General features: G+C 35.9%; 1 protein-coding gene across 1 annotated transcript; it reads right to left on the bottom strand.

The window, feature by feature from the left end:
- Nucleotides 1-18,947: 18,947 nt before the first annotated feature.
- LOC145100443 (clavaminate synthase-like protein At3g21360) lies at nt 18,948-20,447 on the bottom strand. The gene is made up of 3 exons (XM_079037712.1): nt 20,042-20,447; nt 19,539-19,792; nt 18,948-19,432 (listed from the first exon to the last, which is right to left on the bottom strand). Exons 1-3 carry the CDS (start codon nt 20,420-20,422, stop codon nt 19,099-19,101), a joined length of 969 nt encoding a protein of 322 aa, XP_078893838.1. The 5' UTR covers nt 20,423-20,447; the 3' UTR covers nt 18,948-19,098.
- Between the last annotated feature and the right edge of the window lie 1,831 nt (nt 20,448-22,278).

Genomic DNA, 22,278 nt, shown 5'->3' with positions numbered 1-22,278 from the left:
TGGAAGGTAACTCACCTCGTAAGGCTGACTGTTGAAAAGCTGATCGGCAGATGTCTGACTGCTGCTCCGGTGATCCTCCGGCTATAATTCCCATAAAACACTTAGTCAGACACTAATAACTGCTCTTAGGGTAAAATGACTATTTTATCCCTGACCAAGTCAAAGTCAAAGTCAACTTCCAGTTGACCTAGCTCGCCGAGTTGGTCCTCCAACTCATCGAGTCCCTACCCTTCATCTGTCCTTCTTCACGCTTCTACTCGTCGAGTTTAGCAATGACTCGATGAGTTCTCCTTCTAAAACAACCTCGAATGAACCTTCATCCGACTCACCGAGTTGTATGAACAACTCGTCGAGTTCATCCTCGTCCTACAAACAAGTCATGTCCTTGACTCACCGAGTTGTAGGAACAACTCGTTGAGTTCATCTTCAAAAGTTGGGAGATTGCCTTGGACTCGCCGAGTATGCTCATGCACTCGCCGAATCCTATGATTTCTAGGTCTATGGCTAAGTCCAATGTGTTGGGTCACTCCCCCGGACCCCTCTAAGACCATTCTAACACTCACTGGGTTCCTTTGAACCCTAATAGAAAAGGGTAGTCAAGCCCCGGACTCGCCGAGTCCTAAGAACAACTCGCCGAGTCGAGGTTGTCCAAGGTGATGTTTGTTTTTTATAAAAAAACCTCTTCAAAACTCTTATTGTTGTGCGGCGCAGCACACGCGCAGCACTTTTTCTCCCGCAGCAGTTTGTTTTTCAGAAGTCTTCGAGGCTTAAAACCTCTGCCCGTGTGCTTCTTGGGGAAGCACTTGTTGTACCTCTTCACACCTCTTCCCACTCCTTCAAACCTAAACCTAAAAAGAATTCAACCCAAAAAAACACGTTGCATCGTTCGTAAACATCTTCTGCCCAACGAAGCTCCATCGACGTCCCTCTAAGATTGCAGCCCCACCACCTGTTGTCGCCACACCTCGCCGTCGCCCCACCTGATCGTCGACGACTTCCACTGCAAAATATCTTCCTTCTTCGTCGGCCTCGTCCTATCACAGGTATGTTTTTTTCTGTTTTTCTATTGATTTTGGAAATTGGCAATTGATTTCGTTTGTAATCAAAAATTGATTTCATTTGTATCTCTTTTAGTCCATAAAAGATCAGATTAGGTGAATTGCATGTAAATTCAGTTGAATTCGTTTTTTTTTTCTTTTTTTCTTTTTCTTTTTTTTTCATTCTGGAAACTGGCAATAGAAATCGTTTGTAATCATAAATTGGTGCTAATTTCCTTTTTTGCTGCATATATGTTGTTGAATTGTTAATGTTGTTATATGTTTTTTCTTGTTTTTTTTTCTTTGTTGAAGATGATGTTGTTGATGCATTCATGTTGCTGAATTGTTATTGTTGTTGTATGTTGTTTATTTTTCAAGTATAATAATGATAGTTTATTGCTTAAAAGTCACAAATATATGATGAAATATCATAAATTTTTCTTAAATGTTTGTTGAATTTGCTAAAATCTTTGTTGAAATCATAAACTTATATGTTTTTTTTTATTCATGGTGCATTGTTGTTAAGATGTCATCAATTTAAGTTATTATTATGTTGAAATATCATTAATTTATTATTTTGTGTTTAAAAACCATTTTCGGTTTATTAAATTAGTTTATTTTAGTTTTTTAATGTCTGCAGATGTTAACAAAAACAAACACGCTTCTTATTACAGTATGCAGCCGTTTGGTCCACCTCTTCTGCTGCAGAGGTTTGCAGAAGTGGTCCGCAGACTTTATGAATTTTTTCTTTAGAAAAACAAATAGCACCTAAGTTTCATTTCTCGATTTCTGATGTACAACACTTGACCAAAAGATAGATCTAAGCTTCTAAGATTGATCTAGCACATAAAGTTACAAACTTTACGTGCATGCATGGGAGAATAAGCTCAAAAGGCTCTAGAAGAAACTCTTAAAATGCATGGGGCTTTCTAAGGCTCCAAAGGTAGCCACTTTATGTCTTGTAGTCCCCTAAGGACCTTGGATCTGGAGTCTTAGCCTCAATCATGCTTGCACTCATGGTTAGTCACCAAAAATGGCTCCTTAAAGCCCTAATTCACTCCAAAAAGGGATCTAGAACATGAATGAGCAAGGTATAAGTTTTATACCTCCAAAGAACTATAAATGTTGCACAAGCTCGAAATCTTCTAATTTCCTCTTGGCTCTTCAAGCTTTTTCTTCCTTCTTGTGATCACAAACCACCAAAATCCACCAAATAGGCCTTAGATCTTCACCAAAGACGATTAGGGTTTGATATGAGGTGTTCTGAGAGCATAAGGGACGAGGGAGGCTGAATAAGATGTTTAAATAGGGTGCAAACCCTTAGATTAGGGTTTTGTCCAGACAGGGTCTACTTGTCGAGTCTTGCCGCCAACTCAACGAGTCTGCCACTTATTCCCCGGGTCCAAGTCACTTCTACTCGACGAGTTGGGCCTTCAACTTGTCGAGTCCATTCCAAAATGTGAACTACTTGCATAATAATACATACCAGGAACTAGGTGCTACAGTTGATATCTAATTTGGTGGTTGTCATTGTCTCTGCAACTTGTGGTGACATTGTATTTGCTTGTGTTGGGCAGCCAGTTCGGTTATTATTAATGTTTTCTCAATTACTCTTTTTATTTAAAAATAAAACTCTTCCTTACAATTGGTGAATTTATTAATGGGGTTATCTTAATATTTAAGCAGTAAAATTTGAAGAGCTCTCTTTTATAATTCTACCATATGTCCTCATATTCAATCCATAGAGGTTACTACAGGATATTTGCTAGTTGGATATGTGATTGAAGCTGGGGGACTTAGTTTTGTTAGTGAACTGGTTCATAGTGAGTTGGTCCATGTATGCCACTTCATTTATCTATTCACTTTCCACTGGGAAAAAATGCCCTTCCGGATTGTTATAAATTATTCTGACCATTTTACCCTCATGAGAGTTTTGATATTAACTTCATCCAAGTCGAGACTATTAATATTAGTTCAATGGCATGAAGGAACACCAAGTATTGAAAGACTAATGGAAAAGGATTACCTGATGCAGGTAATTGACTTGATTGGGATAAATGCAAAACATAGGTGTGTACTTACATTTAATTTCAGTCTGTCATGTACTAATTGCTTTTTTACCCCTTAGTAATTTTATATTTACAAAATTTCAATCTACTGCTATGTATTTGTAGAAAAAAGTTGAGTTTTCAAAAGATAAAGAATGTGAAACTTAGAGAAGAAGTGGTGGCAACAGTAAATGTTCTCCAACTAAATTGAGAAAATATACAAATTTATTAAAATATTTGCTTATGATACTTATTTTTTTAATTAATGTGACATTATTATAGCATATGGCAAGGTGGTTTTAACATCATGTGAAGTTCAAATCACATAAATGGTGCTTGTTTTTTTTCTTTTTATGACTCATCTTCTAGAGCATCACCATGCTATACACTAGCAAAGTATAATCCATACCATTATGTGAAGTTCAAATCACATAGTTGCATACTTTAAAGAGTTATATTATTGATTATTATATGATATACTAATTTCTTTTGGATTTTATGTTAGGTCTGATTATATATAATAATTTAATTAAATTTTATGGTGGTAATATGCAGGATAGGAAGTCGATCAATGCTTCAAACCCGTACTTGCCATCCACGCCAGGTGGACAGCCGCTCATGACACCAAGTTCAACATTTTTACTCGGTAGACCATGTGGAAACCAATGACATGAAGGATTTTTTTTGACATGACTAGTGAAAAAAGGAGTCCCTTAACAAAAATGTAGTATCAGGTTATATAGTCAGGGAAACCCCCTTAATAACAATGTACTAACAGATCCCCTTAATATCAATGTATTAAAAAAATTTGATAACTTGTTTGACATGATGTTATTAGATGAAATTGATTGTTTTGGTATATGTTTGTTTCCATATTTTTGTATTAAGCGTATATAAGTATCGTAAAGGCACGTCATAATTGCATGTCATAAATGGCTGATGGAGTTTATGACACGCAAATGTGTGTCATCTTCATTTATGATAGGGGCTTTAATAATATGCAATGTGTTTCCTAAACGCGTGTCGTAAGGTTATAACACGCATATGTGTGTCGTCTTCATTTATGACAGGGTCTTCCTTGATACGCATTGTGTGTGGTAAATGAGCCTCATAAATGTGTGTCGTAACCGCGCTTCGCAAATGCACGTCGTAAATAGACGACGCGCAAAAGCATGTTGTCTTTCGTTATGACATGGCCTTCATTGACACGCATTTGCGTGTCGTTCGAGCGTTTTACGACACGCGTTGCGCGTCGTAAAAGGCAAGTTTTCTAGTAGTGTGAAGCAGTACTTGAAGTTATGTGACAGATTGCATTGAAGTCTCCTCAATCAATTTGCTGCTATCTATGAACCTACTGAAGTGACCCAGAAGAATCGGTCTCTCTGTTATTTTCTCGGAAGATGCTCAAAGCTGAAAATCCTGATTTTCAAGAATCCTTACAAGAAGCCTCCACTCCCAATGTGCGTTCAATGTACAAAATTTTGGAAGAAAAGTCCAACTGTTCAATATGAAGTCAATCATTCAGACATTCATATGTTTATCTTGAAGTTGTAAAAAAAATCAAAGATAAACGTTGAAGCCAAGCACAAAGTGAAGATTGAGAAGAAAAGAAAGCCACAAACCCAATGGGGGCTTGTTAAATCATAAGAAAAGAAACCTATAAACCAAAGGGGGGATTCTTTGGTCTAAATTTATGGTTTATACTTTTCTTTTCTAGGCCTTTATGGTTTTCGGTCTAGGACCGAAATTCCCATGAGTTTATTTGTTGTTTGGACCGTGATTTCGGTCAGGCTATTGGGTTTCTGGTTTGGGCTGCCATATTGTAAGAGACGTGATTAAGGAGAAAAAACAAGAGAGAACGTGTGTCTTCAACATCTTGTGTACCAGACTATATTCAATATAGTGTGCATTTGAAGATTAATCATCTTGTGTTCTTGTTCTTCTTCTATATTCTATCTTGCATCATTCACTTGATTGGGATTCCGCACCATCAAGTGAATATGATTGATACATCAAAGCGAATTTGGGACTTACATAGTTAACATAGACAATGGAAAATAATTATGTTAATAACAATAGTAGTTGTACTTTTATATCTTTATAGGTTGGAGTTGATATCAAGATTCAAGAGAAGTCCATGAATTGAATTTTTTTAATATGACATGGACAATTCGCGAGGAACAGAAAGATGGTTATCTAAAAATATCAAATTCCATTCCATCCAACTAAAATTCATCTCATTTCTTGTGGTTTGTAGGTTCCTTTTTTCTATATAAACACATATAGTTGGTCCCCAAAATGATGTTGTTTAGTTAGTACCCACCAATAGAACCTGTTATTTGTGATAAAGATTCAAAATGCTTAATTTGATTCAAGGGATACATAGTACCATAGATACACTTATAGCAACAACCGGTGTTGTTGTCCTTTTTCACCATTTGGTTTTATATGATGGTGGAATGAGTAATCTTATTTTAGGTTATCCGCATTGTGGAATGGTTGTCAGGGCATCCACAATGCATTAAACTTATTAGAGTTTAATGCATTAACACATTATCAATTTATTTACTATACAACTCTACATTAATTTTTCTACAATGCATTGAACTCGACAGAGTTTAGTGGAATATATATTTAATAGTTAAAAGGTTTCTTTTTTCCCATTCAAGAGTTCAATGACCATTGAACTCCATATCGATTGAATGCTAACATGGCATCCCACAATGAAACGCCGATCACTTGCAAAGGGAATTCACTAAGCTTCGTGCTTACAGTTTTCAGTTTTGGCTTCAGGTACTTCCGGTAGCGGAGGGAGGAGCCCGGGATGACTGCATGGCACACACCAAGAAGTTTTAGATTGGAATGTTTACTCTGATAAAAAGAACATGTTTTGAGATGATATTCTGATTTGATATAACGATTTTTTGGACCGTATTTTTGGGATGTTTCATAAAGAAAAAAATGAAAACTACTAAACTCACGTCGTGAAAGGTGAATCTCACGTCGTGATAACTGTAAAATCAGAAAAAATAATTTTTGCAGAAAATTAACTTTTTGCAGTTTTTACCCCACAAAAGGATCGATTGACCTGAAGCAATTAAATTAAAAACTAAAATAGTCGTTCCCCGGCAATGACACCAAAATCTTGATATGCACAAATTATATTTATCTAGTTTTAAATTTATAACCTAACGAACTTAACTAGCTAAAATGCAGCTAGGCAGTGTACCTAGTCAGATTGTAGTGTAGTAAAGTAAGTTGGGGTCGAACATAGGGAACATATTTAACTAACTAAAATAATTACACTAAATTAATCTAAAATCAAACAATAACTAAAAAGGTTTTTATCTGATTTTGCAAGTTCAGACAAACTTAAACACTCAACAAAAATGGTTGTAATCAATATATTAAAAACACTTTCGTTTAGTTTCAAATCCACATTTTTCCTAAGGCTAGCTTTCTTACTTATGGATTAATAAAGTTGGTTACCAATTTATATGTACTTATAAATTTTGTCAACAATATTTTTACCAATTCATGTACTATTTTTTATGGTCCTATACAAGCAAACACAAAATTAGTTATTAATTATAATTGGGCTATGTAAGATTTGTTAAACATAATTATGGTCACAATTATGTTCTCCAACAGTTAAATTGTTACTTTTATCACTTAACTAAGATGTGGTCAATCCTAGCTCTAGCAATTTAATGGTCACTAAATCACTAGGTAAACAAGTTCATGTAATTTAATTGTCACTAAGCTACACTTAACTTGAATTAAAGCAAAAAAGAGAAACAATTTAACATGCTAGGTGTAACGCCCGGGTTTCAGGGCTAAGCATTTTTGTCAATGTAATAGTCTAGGTCAACTATTGTAACTCTTTTTGAAGTAATAAAGATGAAATATTTGAGTATTATGTGAATTGTGTGTGTTTATGTGCTTACTATTTAATTATAAATGTATAATTAATAAAGAATAAAAATGAGCGGCAAAATTAAAGTGTGAGATAATCCCGATATCTCTACATAAAGTTGTAGGATATGTCTCAAGGTTTCCGTACATATAAAGAACGCCGAAATCCGAGTTATAACGAAGAAGTTATGACCCGTCGAAGTTTTACGGCAAAACCGACACGATACCGGGAAGCGTAAATAGTGAATTTACGATAGAGCGAGATTTAGCCTTAGCGATCTAAACGAAAGTCATAGAATATGTTAAACTAAGAACATCGATAAAAAGAACGCCCAAATTTGACTTCGTATGAAGAAGTTATGATTTTTCGAAGTTTCGAGTTAGCAGTGTACAGCCCGAAATTCGAATATTAGATCGAGCGGTTTTTAGCTGACACGACCTAAACGAGAATCGAAGATCTCGTTGAGAGTAGCGTAACGATAAAAAGATGGGCGAAAACGGATGTCGGATGAAGAAGTTATGAGGATTTAACGGACCAATCATGTTCCGGCCTGTTAAAAATATAACTTTAAAAATAAAGTCGAAATTAGCCGACAGAATCTAAACAAAAGTTGTAGAGTACATCTCCACCTACGCGTGGATATAAAGAACGTCAAAAACGGAGTTCGTATGAACGAGTTACAAATTATAATAGCATATTTACGTATTAAAATAAAGTATAAATCATGTATACGTACACATATATATACATATGTATATATCATTAGAAAGGTATCGACGATGTGGTCATTATAAGACTAATGTTGAGTTCTTTCGACATTAGTTTAGTACAAATATCATTAAATCCATTTAAAATAGTATTATAGAGGGGTGTTTAGTTGTTTATATAACTAAAAGGTCATTAAGTAATTATGGAGGGTAGTTTTTGAAAATTCAATTAGTATAAATAAGAGCCTTGGGCTCTCATATTTCTTGCACCATTCTCTTGATTCAAGAGTCTTTCTCTCCTTATCCCCCGAGCATTTCGGTCCCTCGTGATTCGACTTCTCTTTCTGTAGTTTAGTATAGTAAGGTGAGCGCTGAAGCGCTGCACGAATCTTTCTTAGAAAGATTTAGGGACGAAGTTCTGCCCCTGCAGAGCCCGACTCCTAGCTAAAACCCCCTTGTAAGTAAGTTATGCTTACCTTATTTTAATATAGCTTATATTTAAAATTAGTATTGTTATTATGAACTTATAATAAATATTTGAGCTATTATTATAACTTATATAAGTGTCGTTATAATATTTTTTTTAACTACTCGCGGTACGGAGAATCTGGTTTAAAGGGCCGCATAGGGTTGTTGGATTTCAGAAGTGCTATATGCCAAAATGGTCCTGCCCTCCGGTGTTTTATGTCTGGCCCCTATCTGTACATAGTGGTTGGAAAATATTGTTTAACGCTTATATAATAATAATAATAATAATAATACTAAGACTATTAATTAGTCGCGGTGAATATTAGACTAAACCCTAGTGGTAATAATGCTAGGTTTCGTTGAAAGAAAATAGAATCGTTAGAAGCAAGCGTTGCCCGATTTTGGAATCATCACTTTAAAAAGTGAGTGCATAGTTACTTTCAGCTTACACATAGATATGAAGTATTTTATATAAACTACGTGCTATGTGTGCATATTATCTGAATACTTGCTATCTATGCTGGATGAATATTGTTATACATGTTTTCAATGATTTAAACTGTATATGTATTTTATATCTACGAAAATGTTGAGGTAAAACATGGGTAGATGTAATAGGTGATGTGTGATAAAATGATGAGAGGCCTCGATGTTGGTGTTGTTGATTCTGTCATCCAGCGGAGTATGGATGACGACCACAGACTCTTCTAGACAGTCCATTGGAACACTAGCAGGCTCGCAACCTGTAGGTGTTTGTGAACGATGTGTTCACCGGTGTACTCCATCCCCCACATGGTTTCCTTTAGGACATTTATTGCTGAGGAATCCCCTTAGCAGTAGTGTCCGTCCCGATAATGATCCTTAGGCTAGGTCCCTTATGATAGGTGTTTAGGGACGTAAAGTGAGGATAACGGGAACGGGTAATCGGGTTATTGTTGATTGATGAAATTAATAAACTTATTTATTGTGGGTTGAAAACCCTATGTGCTCACCAGGCTCCCAAGCCTGACCCACTCAGTTTTATGTATTACAGGTAGTGGCGCTTGAGCATAGATATGATGTTTGGACGAGGGATTACGGATATAGGCCTGTAGATATGAAATAATGTAGTAAGGCTTATATTGTATTGTTTATGCTTTTGATCTGTACGAACATGACATCCCAAGTCTTTTAATGAAATACATTTCTATGGAAATGATTTTGATAAATCTTTATCATATTTTGTTTTGGGACAAATTCCGCAACACTTTTATTTAAAATGTGACTCTGATTTTTAAACAAAGCATAAACAAAATCGGTCTTTTATGGTCGTGATTTTGGGGATGTCACAGTTGGTATCAGAGCATTAGTTTAAGCGAACTAGGAATTTGTAGGGTTTCTAGACTTAAACTTAGAATGCTAAGCGATGATTGTGAGGTGGGAGCACTAGCTTATTTTAGGAATTGTGCCTAACATGCTTTTATGTGCTAAATGCTTTGTGCATGATATATACTGTTATTTGTTCGGATCTATGGTCTGTTGCCGACCGGATCTGGAAACCTTATGTGTTTAGGATTCTAAACGTACGACTACGATATTAGAACTAGCATGTAAATGTTTCGGAGTGATAAGGACGATTTAAACGTCTATCCTAAATAAAGATCTAAATTCACCTTTAGAACTAGCATGAACGTTACTGAATACGCTGCAAGCTTTACTGAGAAAATGAAGCTTGTTCCTCACCTCGTCCCAACTGAACTCTCCAAGGTTAACAAATTTTCCCATGGATTATCAGCGGACTTTGGTCCAATGGTCAAGCAAAATACCACTCTGAAAGCCGCCATCTTGGCAGCTAAGAATGTGGAGACCCAACAAAAGGAAAGAGGTCTGGAAAGGGCTGAGGTTGGTGAGAAACGGAAGTTCGATGGATCCTCGAAGTCCAACAAGAAGAGTAGATTCTCGAAGTCTGGTTCGAGAGGAGGAGGATCAGAAGCGAAGTGGTGTGACAAGTGCAAGAAGAAGCACTCTGGAAAGTGTGACGGAGGGGTCACTTGTTTCAAATGCGGAAAGCCTGGGCACTACGCCAACGAATGCACGTTCACTAAGAAGGTCTGTTATGAGTGCAACGAAGAGGGGCACATTTCAAAGGATTGCCTGAAGAAGAAAGAGGCAGGAAGACCCAACATACCACCAAAGCCGAAGGCGAGAGCCTTCCAGATGACGCTCGAGGTTGCAAAGGAGGCAGCAGACGTCGTTTCAGGTACCTTTCTTGTAAATGGTTTGCCTGCAAATATACTATTTGATTCGGGAGCCAACTACTCCTTTGTGTCGCATAAATTTTGTGGGAAATTAGCATTGCCTGTAGAAAAACTTGATAATGCCCTGATTGTAGAAGTTGTTAGTGGCAAATTCGTACCTGTTAGTGATCGTATTAGGAACATCGTCATCGACCTAAACGGAAACGAATTCCACAAAGAGCTATTACCCATAGAGTTCAATGGTTTCGACATCGTTTTGGGTATGGATTTGCTTAGCGCCAACGATGCTGAGATTCAATGTCAAAAGAAGATAGTAAGGGTGAACCCACCTGGAAAGGAATCATTTATGGTGTACGGGGACAAACGCAGAGTGAATTCTGGAATCATCTACCTGATGAAAGCCAGGAAATGTTTGTCCAAAGGATGTGCATCATACTTGGCATTCGTAATCGATGCTAAGAAGGAAAAAGAAAGAGGTGCAAAATATACCAGTTGTGTGCGATTATCCGGAAGTCTTTCCCGAAGATCTTCCCGGATTACCACCTGATAGACAAGTGGAGTTTCGTATAGACTTGTTACCAGGTACAACACCAATAGCAAAAGCACCTTATCAATTAGCACCGACGGAGATGAAGGAGCTTATGACGCAACTTCAGGAGCTGTTGGACAACGATTTCATTCGACCTAGTTCATCACCCTGGGGAGCTCCGGTGTTATTCGTAAAGAAGAAGGACGGAAGCATGAGAATGTGTATAAACTACCGAGAGCTGAACAAGGCAACAATGAAGAACAAGTATCCATTGTCGAGGATTGATGACCTATTCGATCAGCTGCAAGGTTTGAGCTACTTCTCAAAGATCGATCTTAGGTCGGGATATCATAAGCTGAAAGTGAGAGAGCAGGATATTGAGAAGACTGCATTCAGGACGAGATATGGACACTACGAGTTCTTGGTTATGTCGTTTGGACTAACCAATGCTCCAGCAGCATTCATGGATTTGATGAATAGGGTTTGTAAACCATTCCTCGATAAATCCGTGATAGTGTTCATCGACGACATTCTGATCTATTCAAAAAGCCAAGAGGAGCATGGCAAGCATCTACGGGAAGTGTTGGAAGTGCTAAAGAAGGAGAAGCTTTACGTTAAGTTCTCCAAGTGTGATTTTTGGATCCAAGAAGTCCAATTCTTGGGTCATGTGGTTAACCAAGAAGGGATAATGGTTGACCCAACAAAAATCGAAGTTGTAATGAAGTAGGAACGTCCAAAGAGTCCCACGGAGATCCGAAGCTTTCTAGGATTAGTCGGATATTATCGACGAAAGACTTTTCTTCGATAGCTTCTCCATTGACAGCTTTGACCCACAAAGGAGCCACATATACATGGAGTGAGAAACACGAAGAGGCGTTCGAGAAGCTAAAGAAGAAGTTATGCGAAGCACCGATACTTTCTCTACCCGATGGAGTTGAAGACTTCGCAGTTTACAGTGACGCATCTGGAGTCGGGTTGGGTTATGTTCTGACCCAAAGAGAAAAGGTGATAGCATACGCATCTCGACAATTGAAAGAGCACGAAAAGAACTACCCCACTCATGATTTGGAGTTGGCAGCGGTAGTATTTGCCTTAAAAATATGGAGGCATTACCTCTATGGCACAAAGTGTAAGCTTTTCACTGATCATAAGAGTCTCCAGTATCTCTTTAATCAGAAAGAATTGAATATGAGGCAACGACGTTGGCTAGAACTACTCAAGGACTATGACTATGAGATACTTTACCACCCCGGTAAAGCAAATATTGTTGTTGATGCCCTCAGTCGAAAAGTCAATCTTGAAAGGAAGAGGCCAAGAGCGTTGAGAATTGAAGTTGTCTCGACGATTGTGGAAAGTATCAGGAAAGCTCAAGAAGAAGCTTTAGAGAAAAATGACCGAAAGGAAGAACGTTTGGGCAAAATGTTAGTGTTCGGTACAAACAATCGAGGACTAAAGGTATTCCAAGATCGAATTTGGGCACCTAAGACGGGAGGAATAAGAGATCTTCTGATGGAAGAAGCCCACAAGACCATGTACTCGATTCATCCCGGTAGCACTAAAATGTATAGCGACCTAAAACCCTACTACTGGTGGCCGACGATGAAGCTCGATGTTGCGAAGTATGTGGCCGAATGCATGACATGTGCGAGAGTTAAGGCACAACATCAGAAACCGTATGGGAGTTTAGAACCTTTACCTGTACCCATGGGTAAATGGGAAGACATCACCATGGATTTTGTGACTAAACTGCCCAAGACGAAGAACGGACACGAAATGATTTGGGTAGTCGTGGATCGTTTCACCAAGAGTGCACACTTCATAGCAGCCAACGAGAAGTGGTCTATGGATAAGCTCGCAAATGCTTACGTGAAGGAAATTGTAAGACTTCACGATGTTCCTCTTACGATTGTATCAGATCGTGATAGTCGCTTCACGTCGAGGTTTTGGAGGAGTCTACAAGAGGAGTTGGGTACAAAGTTGTGTTTGAGTACTGCTTACCATCCGCAAACTGATGGCCAAAGCGAAAGAACGATTCAGACACTGGAAGATATGCTGAGAGCATGTACCCTCGAGTTCCAAGGGAACTGGGACGAGCACTTACCTCTGGTAGAATTTTCGTACAACAACAGTTTCCACTCGAGCATCAAGATGGCACCTTACCAAGCCTTGTATGGACAAAAGTGTCGTACGCCGTCTTGTTGGCTTGAAGCCGGAGAGAAGTAGTTTATGGGTCCCGAGATAGTCCATGAGACTGCTGAGAAGTTGAAGGTGATTAGGAAAAGGATGTTAGCAGCTTAGGATCGTCAGAAGAGCTATGCTGACAAGAAAAGACGACCGATAACTTTTGAAGTTGGGGATTCCGTTTTGCTTAAAGTCTCACCGTGGAAGGGACTTGTACGATTTGGGAAACGAGGAAAGTTGAGTCCAAGGTTTATTGGACCGTTCAAAGTTCTTCAGAAAATTGGGAACCAAGCTTACAAGCTGGAATTGCCCGAAAACTCAATGGTATTCAAAACACCCTCCATGTGTGTTATTTGAGGAAATTCACGGGAGATGTTCCCGACATAATTCCAATCTCAGAGTTAAGGATGGATGAGAATAAGAGGCTGATCGAAGAGCCCGAGGCAATTGTTGACCGTAAGACTAAGAAGTTACGACGCAAGATGGTCGACTTAGTGCTAGTCCGATGGAAACATTCGAATGGGCCAAATCTTACTTGGGAAACAGAGGATGACATGATGAGTCGCTATCCACATCTGTTTGCTGATGCATGATTCCGGGACGGAATCATCCTAAGGGGGAGAGAATTGTAACGCCCGGGTTTCAGGGCTAAGCATTTTTGTCAATGTAATAGTCTAGGTCAACTATTGTAACTCTTTTTGAAGTAATAAAGATGAAATATTTGAGTATTATGTGAATTGTGTGTGTTTATGTGCTTACTATTTAATTATAAATGTATAATTAATAAAGAATAAAAATGAGCGGCAAAATTAAAGTGTGAGATAATCCCGATATCTCTACATAAAGTTGTAGGATATGTCTCAAGGTTTCCGTACATATAAAGAACGCCGAAATCCGAGTTATAACGAAAAAGTTATGACCCATCGAAGTTTTACGGCAAAACCGACACGATACCGGGAAACGTAAATAGTGAATTTACGATAGAGCGAGATTTATCCTTAGCGATCTAAACGAAATTCATAGAATATGTTAAACTAAGAACATCGATAAAAAGAACGCCCAAATCTGACTTCGTATGAAGAAGTTATGATTTTTCGAAGTTTCGAGTTAGCAGTGTACAACCCGAAATTCGAATATTAGATCGAGCGGTTTTTAGCCGACACGACCTAAACGAGAATCGAAGATCTCGTTGAGAGTAGCGTAACGATAAAAAGATGGGACCAATCATGTTCCGGCCTGTTAAAAATATAACTTTAAAAATAAAGTCAAAATTAGCCGACGGAATCTAAACGAAAGTTGTAGAGTACGTCTCCACCTACGCGTGGATATAAAAAACGTAAAAAACGGAGTTCGTATGAACGAGTTACAAATTATAATAGCATATTTACGTATTAAAATAAAGTATAAATCATGTATACGTACACATATATATACATATGTATATATCATTAGAAAGGTATCGACGATGCGGTCATTATAAGACTAATGTTGAGTTCTTTCGACATTAGTTTAGTACAAATATCATTAAATCCATTTAAAATAGTATTATAGAGGGGTGTTTAGTTGTTTATATAACTAAAAGGTCATTAAGTAATTATGGAGGGTAGTTTTTGAAAATTCAATTAGTATAAATAAGAGCCTTGTGCTCTCATATTTCTTGCACTATTCTCTTGATTCAAGAGTCTTTCTCTCCTTATCCCCCGAGCATTTCGGTCCCTCGTGATTCGACTTCTCTTTCTGTAGTTTAGTATAGTAAGGTGAGCGCTGAAGCGCTGCACGAATCTTTCTTAGAAAGATTCAGGGACGAAGTTCTGCCCCTGCAGAGCCCGACTCCTAGCTAAAACTCCCTTGTAAGTAAGTTATGCTTACCTTATTTTAATATAGCTTATATTTAAAATTAGTATTGTTATTATGAACTTATAATAAATATTTGAGCTATTATTATAACTTATATAAGTGTCGTTATAATATTTTTTTTAACTACTCGCGGTACGGAGAATCTGGTTTAAAGGGCCGCATAGGGTTGTTGGATTTCAGAAGTGTTATATGCCAAAATGGTCCTGCCCTCCGGTGTTTTATATCTGGCCCCTGTATGTACATAGTGGTTGGAAAATATTGTTTAACGCTTATATAATAATAATAATAATAATAATAATAATAATAATAATAATAATACTAAGACTATTAATTAGTCGCGGTGAATATTAGACTAAACCCTAGTGATAATAATGCTAGATTTCGTTGAAAGAAAATAGAATCGTTAGAAGCAAGCGTTGCCCAATTTTGGAATCATCACTTTAACAAGTGAGTGCATAGTTACTTTCAGCTTACACATAGATATGAAGTATTTTATATAAACTACGTGCTATGTGTGCATATTATCTGAATACTTGCTATCTATGCTGGATGAATATTGTTATACATGTTTTCAATGATTTAAACTGTATATGTATTTTATATCTACGAAAATGTTGAGGTAAAACATGGGTAGATGTAATAGGTGATGTGTGATAAAATGATGAGAGGCCTCGATGTTGGTGTTGTTGATTCTGTCATCCAGCGGAGTATGGATGACGACCACAGACTCTTCTAGACAGTCCATTGGAACACTAGCAGGCTCGCAACCTGTAGGTGTTTGTGAACGATGTGTTCACCGGTGTACTCCATCCCCCACATGGTTTCCTTTAGGACATTTATTGCTGAGGAATCCCCTTAGCAGTAGTGTCCGTCCCGATAATGATCCTTAGGCTAGGTCCCTTATGATAGGTGTTTAGGGACGTAAAGTGAGGATAACGGGAACGGGTAATCGGGTTATTGTTGATTGATGAAATTAATAAACTTATTTATTGTGGGTTGAAAACCCTATGTGCTCACCAGGCTCCCAAGCCTGACCCACTCAGTTTTATGTATTACAGGTAGTGGCGCTTGAGCATAGATATGATGTTTGGACGAGGGATTACGGATATAGGCCTGTAGATATGAAATAATGTAGTAAGGCTTATATTGTACTGTTTATGCTTTTGATCTGTACGAACATGACATCCCAAGTCTTTTAATGAAATACATTTCTATGGAAATGATTTTGATAAATCTTTATCATATTTTGTTTTGGGACAAATTCCGCAACACTTTTATTTAAAATGTTACTCTGATTTTTAAACAAATCATAAACAAAATCGGTCTTTTCTGGCCGTGATTTTGGGGATGTCACACTAGGTAAGTTAATCAAACACAAGCTCCAAACAAACTTTTATAAATCCATAAACTAATAAACTAAACCATAGTTATTAGGGTTTCATCTAACCAAACGAATGTAAAGAAGTTTAACTACTCATATTTAAAATCAAACACACAAGCTCATGGAAAAGTGACATGATTAAACCGAATGAATTGATGATGTTTTCTTCTAGATCTCTTCAACTATTGAGCTCCAATCGTTTCCTCCTCTTCTAAGGGTTTTCTAGAGGTTCTTTTTCGTAATACTTCTCCAGAAAGTCACCTCCAAGTCCCCCAATTCGTCATAATGTTCAGATATATATATACTTGCCTAAAATCTAGCCACCACAATGTGGTAAAGGCACCACGTCGTTGTCTTCGTGTAAATTCCGTATTCTCCAAGTCGGCGCCAAGAATCACGAAGATTCCATTCACCACATCGTGGTCGCATCACCATGTTGTGGTTATCGAGAATCAACATTTTCTCAAAACATGAAAGTTGTCCGAAATTGTGTCTAGTTTTCAGATCATTTTGAATCACGTCAACCGGAGTTACGAGTCATGCGATATGGTCAAAATATTGTCGATGGGTCAAGCTGTCCAGCAACATCCCTCTTGTGTCTTCTTCTTGCCTAAGCTTGCATTTTCCTACTTCCAGCTTCCATATTGCTTCCGAGAATGTCTTTTGTGCTACATAACAAATATTAAACATAATAAGTACCTTTTGTTCTATAATAAGCATAAATATAGCTAATAATATTAAGATATGATGTAAAATATATACGTAGATATGCACATATCATTGATTAATATTCTTGCTTCCCTCATCTTCAATAGATTTTAGGCAAACATAATTTCACCATAACTACATAATTTCACCATAACTGGTCAGAGTTCAAGCGAAGACTATTAGTGATGACAACCATGGTTAGTAACCAAACATACACGCTTTGGTGTCACTACTATTGTGTACATTAATGATCTGTGTGAAGTCTCATCTTGTAATCATAGTCGTTGATATGTTGGATATATCCAATGGTTGGAGACATGTGTCAATATAATACCAATAGAAGTGACATTGATAGCGGAGACAGGTGTCGTCGTTAATACTAGAAAAATGGCTTGCGAAAATTTCCCTCCTACGTGTCGCCGTTAATTATGTACCGTCACTGCAAAAATTTGTCGTAGATTAATCCCATTCGGTTCATTCTTTCCTGCATCTACAATCCTTTTCTCTTTAACCATTCTGTGGCGATTTGATACTGATTTGAGCAATTTCTTCGGATTTTCACTGACAAAGACCACTAGCACCCACCTTCACTACCGACGATGACAAAACTCGTCATAGGCGACCACCACAATATCAGCCATGACAAAACTCATTATTGACAACCACCATAGCACCAACAACACTATAGGTGCTTCTCCTCCGTCTTTTTTCTTTCTCTTTCTCTTCTCCTCACATACCACCAAACCAAATTTTATACCGATTCCATGATTTCTTCAGCTTGTTCCACTGTTTAGTTGTAGCTTCTAGAATTCCATTACCGTTGCTACCGGAGTACCCACACCACCCTTCTCCGGTGACCAACAAGTTATATATAATTTGATTTTTGAATTTTTTTAATTTGTAATATATATATATATATATATATATATATATATATATATATATATATATATATATATATATATATATATATATATATATACGGTGCATGTATGTATAAATGTATAAAATCCATGGAAGATGAGTGAAGCAAGAATATTAATAAATTAAACTTTGATTTCAACAATGGAGAGTAATAATGAATTTTCAATAAAGGGAATAGAAAAGGAGGCTTGATTTCGATTTTCAAGAGAGAAGGAAGCTATGTTTTCGTTGGAGGAAATGGAAAGAGGAAATTGAAATATTTTGATAGAGGGAGGGAACTTTTCAATCTACACGGGTTTATATAAAGGTGCAAATTACACGTCAATTTATCTCTGTTTTTTTTTGGTGTTAAGTGAATAACTGTAAATTGTGATTGTTTTTATTTGTTGCTAAATGTGTCGTCTATGCTTAGACAAATAAAGTTACGGTTCAAATGCATTAAAGGATAACACACGGAAACATGATTGAATTCAAATGCACATAAGTGCATAACCTAAAACTCAATGTGTTTTTAGTGCAATCTTTTTTTTTAAAGTCCACGCTAACTTTTTTTATTATAATTTGACCCAACTTTTACTTTGTTTTACTAATCTGATACAAAAAGTTTTTTTTTTTTAAACATCCATAACTTTTTACAACTTGATTATTTTTAAACTTTCTTTTTAAATTGTTTTTTTACAACTTCTTTTAATAATATTTTGACAACTTCGATTACATCTTCTTTAATAGATGTATTTTTTTAATTATATAAAGGTTATTTACAAAAAAATTTGAAATTTTTTATGTTCTTTAAGATTAGTATATATATATATATATATATATATATATATATATATATATATATATATATATATATATATATATATATATATATATATATATACTAGTCGTTTATCCGTGCCAAACGACGGTGTGAGAGGGTATCAACCCAACTAACAAATTAAATATCTATTAGGCCTTTTTTTTCTAACACAGCAAAGGAATTAAATGGAAACCTATAAAAACGCATTTTTTATTTAGCTTGGTATTTGCATTTATTAATCGCTGGTTATTACTATTAATTATAAACTACAACATATTGTTTTTGCCTGCAATGAAACGCCGATCACTTGCAAAGGGAAGCTAGCACACGACGTGGTGGCTTTAGTAGTGGTCGTCGGCCATGAAGAACCATCAAATTATTAATAAGAAGAACATCGCCTTTCTTCCAAGGAATCGCAACACACTCTTCTTCTAAGATCTTCAAGTAATCTTCCACAGCATCATCAGGCACAGGGTCGCCATTACCGATCTCCACAACAGCATCGCTACCAACTGCAAGACTGTTGAACCATGTTTTCCGGCTACTCTCTTTGTCAAGCCTGATGGCTGGCAGTGTAGCTGTTGTAAGTTTCGCACCATTCCCAATCCATTCTACCTTCACCTCAAGCTTCGCTGCCCTGTGATCAATGGAGGATTTTCGTGAGCCATGCATGCATGTTAATATGAAGTTGGTGCACTTACTTGTTTTATGGGGTCCAATGTAAATTATGAAGAAACACACACCTTTCCTCAGCAACATTCTTGTCGTTGGTTTTGAATATCGACTTCCAACTCCTCCCAGTGAAGGATGATGGATCGTTTTCATCGCTTGCAAAGTCTGTATACGTAACCCCATGCTCCTCCAGTTGCATAACGAACTCAGGGTGTCTCTCTTTCATCTTTTCGTATATGATATGACTTAAAACTATCGGAGTTTCTCCCCCTTCTCCTGGTTCTTCATCACAATAGAAAAATAACTTGGTGGGGAAATCACGAGCCTGTTATATGAGATCCAAATTCATATCAATATATATATATATATATATATATATATATATATATATATATATATATATATATATATATATATATATATATATATATATATATATATATATATATATATATATATAATTTGTAAAAACTATTCTTTTACAGAACCATAATACTGATCATCTGACTGTTAACATGAAAAACGAAATTAAGAATGCAATTGCATAGACATGTGATAGAATAGAGAAATTTACGTAAGACATCTCGTGATGAAAAGGAATTCCCATATGGAGAGGAGATTCATTTGCGGTGTAAACCCGGCCAACCACCTTCGTCCGAGTGGCTATGCCGCCCAAGTAGGGAAATTCAGCGTAGGAGAAAGCTTCGACAACGTTGTTGAAGTCCGAAGGTGTGGCAACAGGGAAGCCTCGGAAGAGAATAGCACCGCTTTTCTGGAGAAGAGACTCTAGCCATGGTTTCTGAACTCTAATCGCTTCTTCAAAATCATGGAGTTCTTCTACTGCAGTAGAACCAGTGTTATGGTTTGGGGATAACACCGCCGGGAAATAAACGCCGTTGTCCTGAGGTTTTTGCTGAGGTAGCTCTATATCTCGGAAGAATTTTCCGGTGGCCATTTGAATTGCTTTTTAGGTTATGACTCTTTGGATTATATTCTGAGGCAGTTATATTGCCCGTCTGTAATGTGATAGCTTTGACAATATGTTGTGTTTACATTAATGATACGACCAAGAATTGACATGTACGAGTATACGACCAAGACTTGACATATACACGATTAATGCAACTTTCGTAAAGGTGATATTGAATAGATCTTTTGTTTTGTTAAATGCAACTTTCTTTAACTTTTTATTAATTTTTCAAGTAATGAAAAGAGTTATTAAGAACAAAATATAGAAATAATAGAATTCTTAATTATACAAAATATACAAAATACATGATTGGTAAAAGTGGCACATTTAGACAATTATCGAAAACGTTAAATGATTGTTTCTTACGATTTCATTGTTGTTACGTGATTGGTTTTACTATTTTAAACACTAATTACTCGGACTGTTATTTTATTGAAATGATCATCTTACTTTTGTGCTAAACTTCAAAAAAAAAAAAAAAAGGACAAAACTTATTATTTACATGCATGCCATTTAACAAATTTATTTTTAGTTACCTTTTTGTATTTGTATTCTTTTTTAAAATAAAAAGACACAAAGCTCTTACATCCTCTGTCTTTCTCATGCTTTTACTTCTAGAGACTTTTCCGTCTCTACTACTTCATTATCAATATCGGATATCGGATTATAACCTCCACCTCAACTGCTACGAAGTTTCATGTTTGAAAAAAATTGTCTAAGTTAATCACATTCATCATGATAGTATATAGTATATACAAAGGTTTCTAAATAAGCCAAAATAATTGACTGATTCCTTCACAATCGTTTTTGACCCACTAACTTCAATTAAAAGTCATGGACTCGATCCTTCTAATAAAAAAAATCTGATAATAACATTTATGGTGTATAATATTCAAATGTTATACGATAGATAAAACCAAAGTATCTATTTTATATATTTAGTATCATTTATTTAAATTGGCACTCAACCTATATATATCCTCACTCACATCACATAAATTGTTAAATGATGAGGTGTCCATACATTCACCCACTCACACTCACACAGTTTTACAAAAAGTATAAGATGAATAGACGATGTCAAAAAAAATATGTGTGGTCAAAAAGGTTGGCGTGGGATATTGTAAATATATAGTAAGAGAAAGTTTACGTATGTGTCAAAAGAAATTGTCAATATATAATAGTAGAGAAAGTTTAAATTAGAAAACTAATATAAAAAATTAAGAGATTTATAAATAAGATCTGATTGTGAATTTTCAGTCACAAATTTTATTTATAAATCTTTTTAATTTTTTATATTAGTTTTCTGATTTTATAAAAAGAAATATTCATTTAAAATGTTGGTTTTATATAGAAAAATCTTATTATTTTGAATTTTTTTTAATAAAATCATAAAAGTCTTTTTGATAGAAAAATCATGATTATCTAAAATTTTATCCAAATTAAAAAAAATATATTTTTTATATTTTAACAAGAAATGACAGATTATATGATTTTTCAAAATAATTAGAGTTTTCAGTTTAAAAAAAAAAAATCTTTTAACCCTTTATCAAAATTATCCCAAAATATTGAAAATTTTATGCATAAAACCTTTTAAACTTTCTCCTCCTATATTAAAAGTTGTTTATTAAAAGTTCTTTTTAATAAATTAATTTACCTACATCTTTGTAAAAGTAAAGCCTTCCGTTTCGATCTATTTTCTTACTTTTCAAACACATTGCAATATTTATAAAAACTAATACTTAACAAAATATTAATGAATATATTACAATAACTAATACTTTTCAAACACATGCAATATTTATAAAAACTAATACTTACCAAAATAATATATATATATA

The sequence above is a fragment of the Lactuca serriola genome, chromosome 4, assembly GCF_051521515.1.
Source record: "Lactuca serriola cultivar US96UC23 chromosome 4, Lser_US96UC23_V15, whole genome shotgun sequence".
Taxonomy (NCBI): Eukaryota; Viridiplantae; Streptophyta; class Magnoliopsida; order Asterales; family Asteraceae; genus Lactuca; species Lactuca serriola.
The sequence above is the reverse complement of the archived record's forward strand: the minus strand, read 5'-3'. Positions and strand labels throughout refer to the sequence as shown.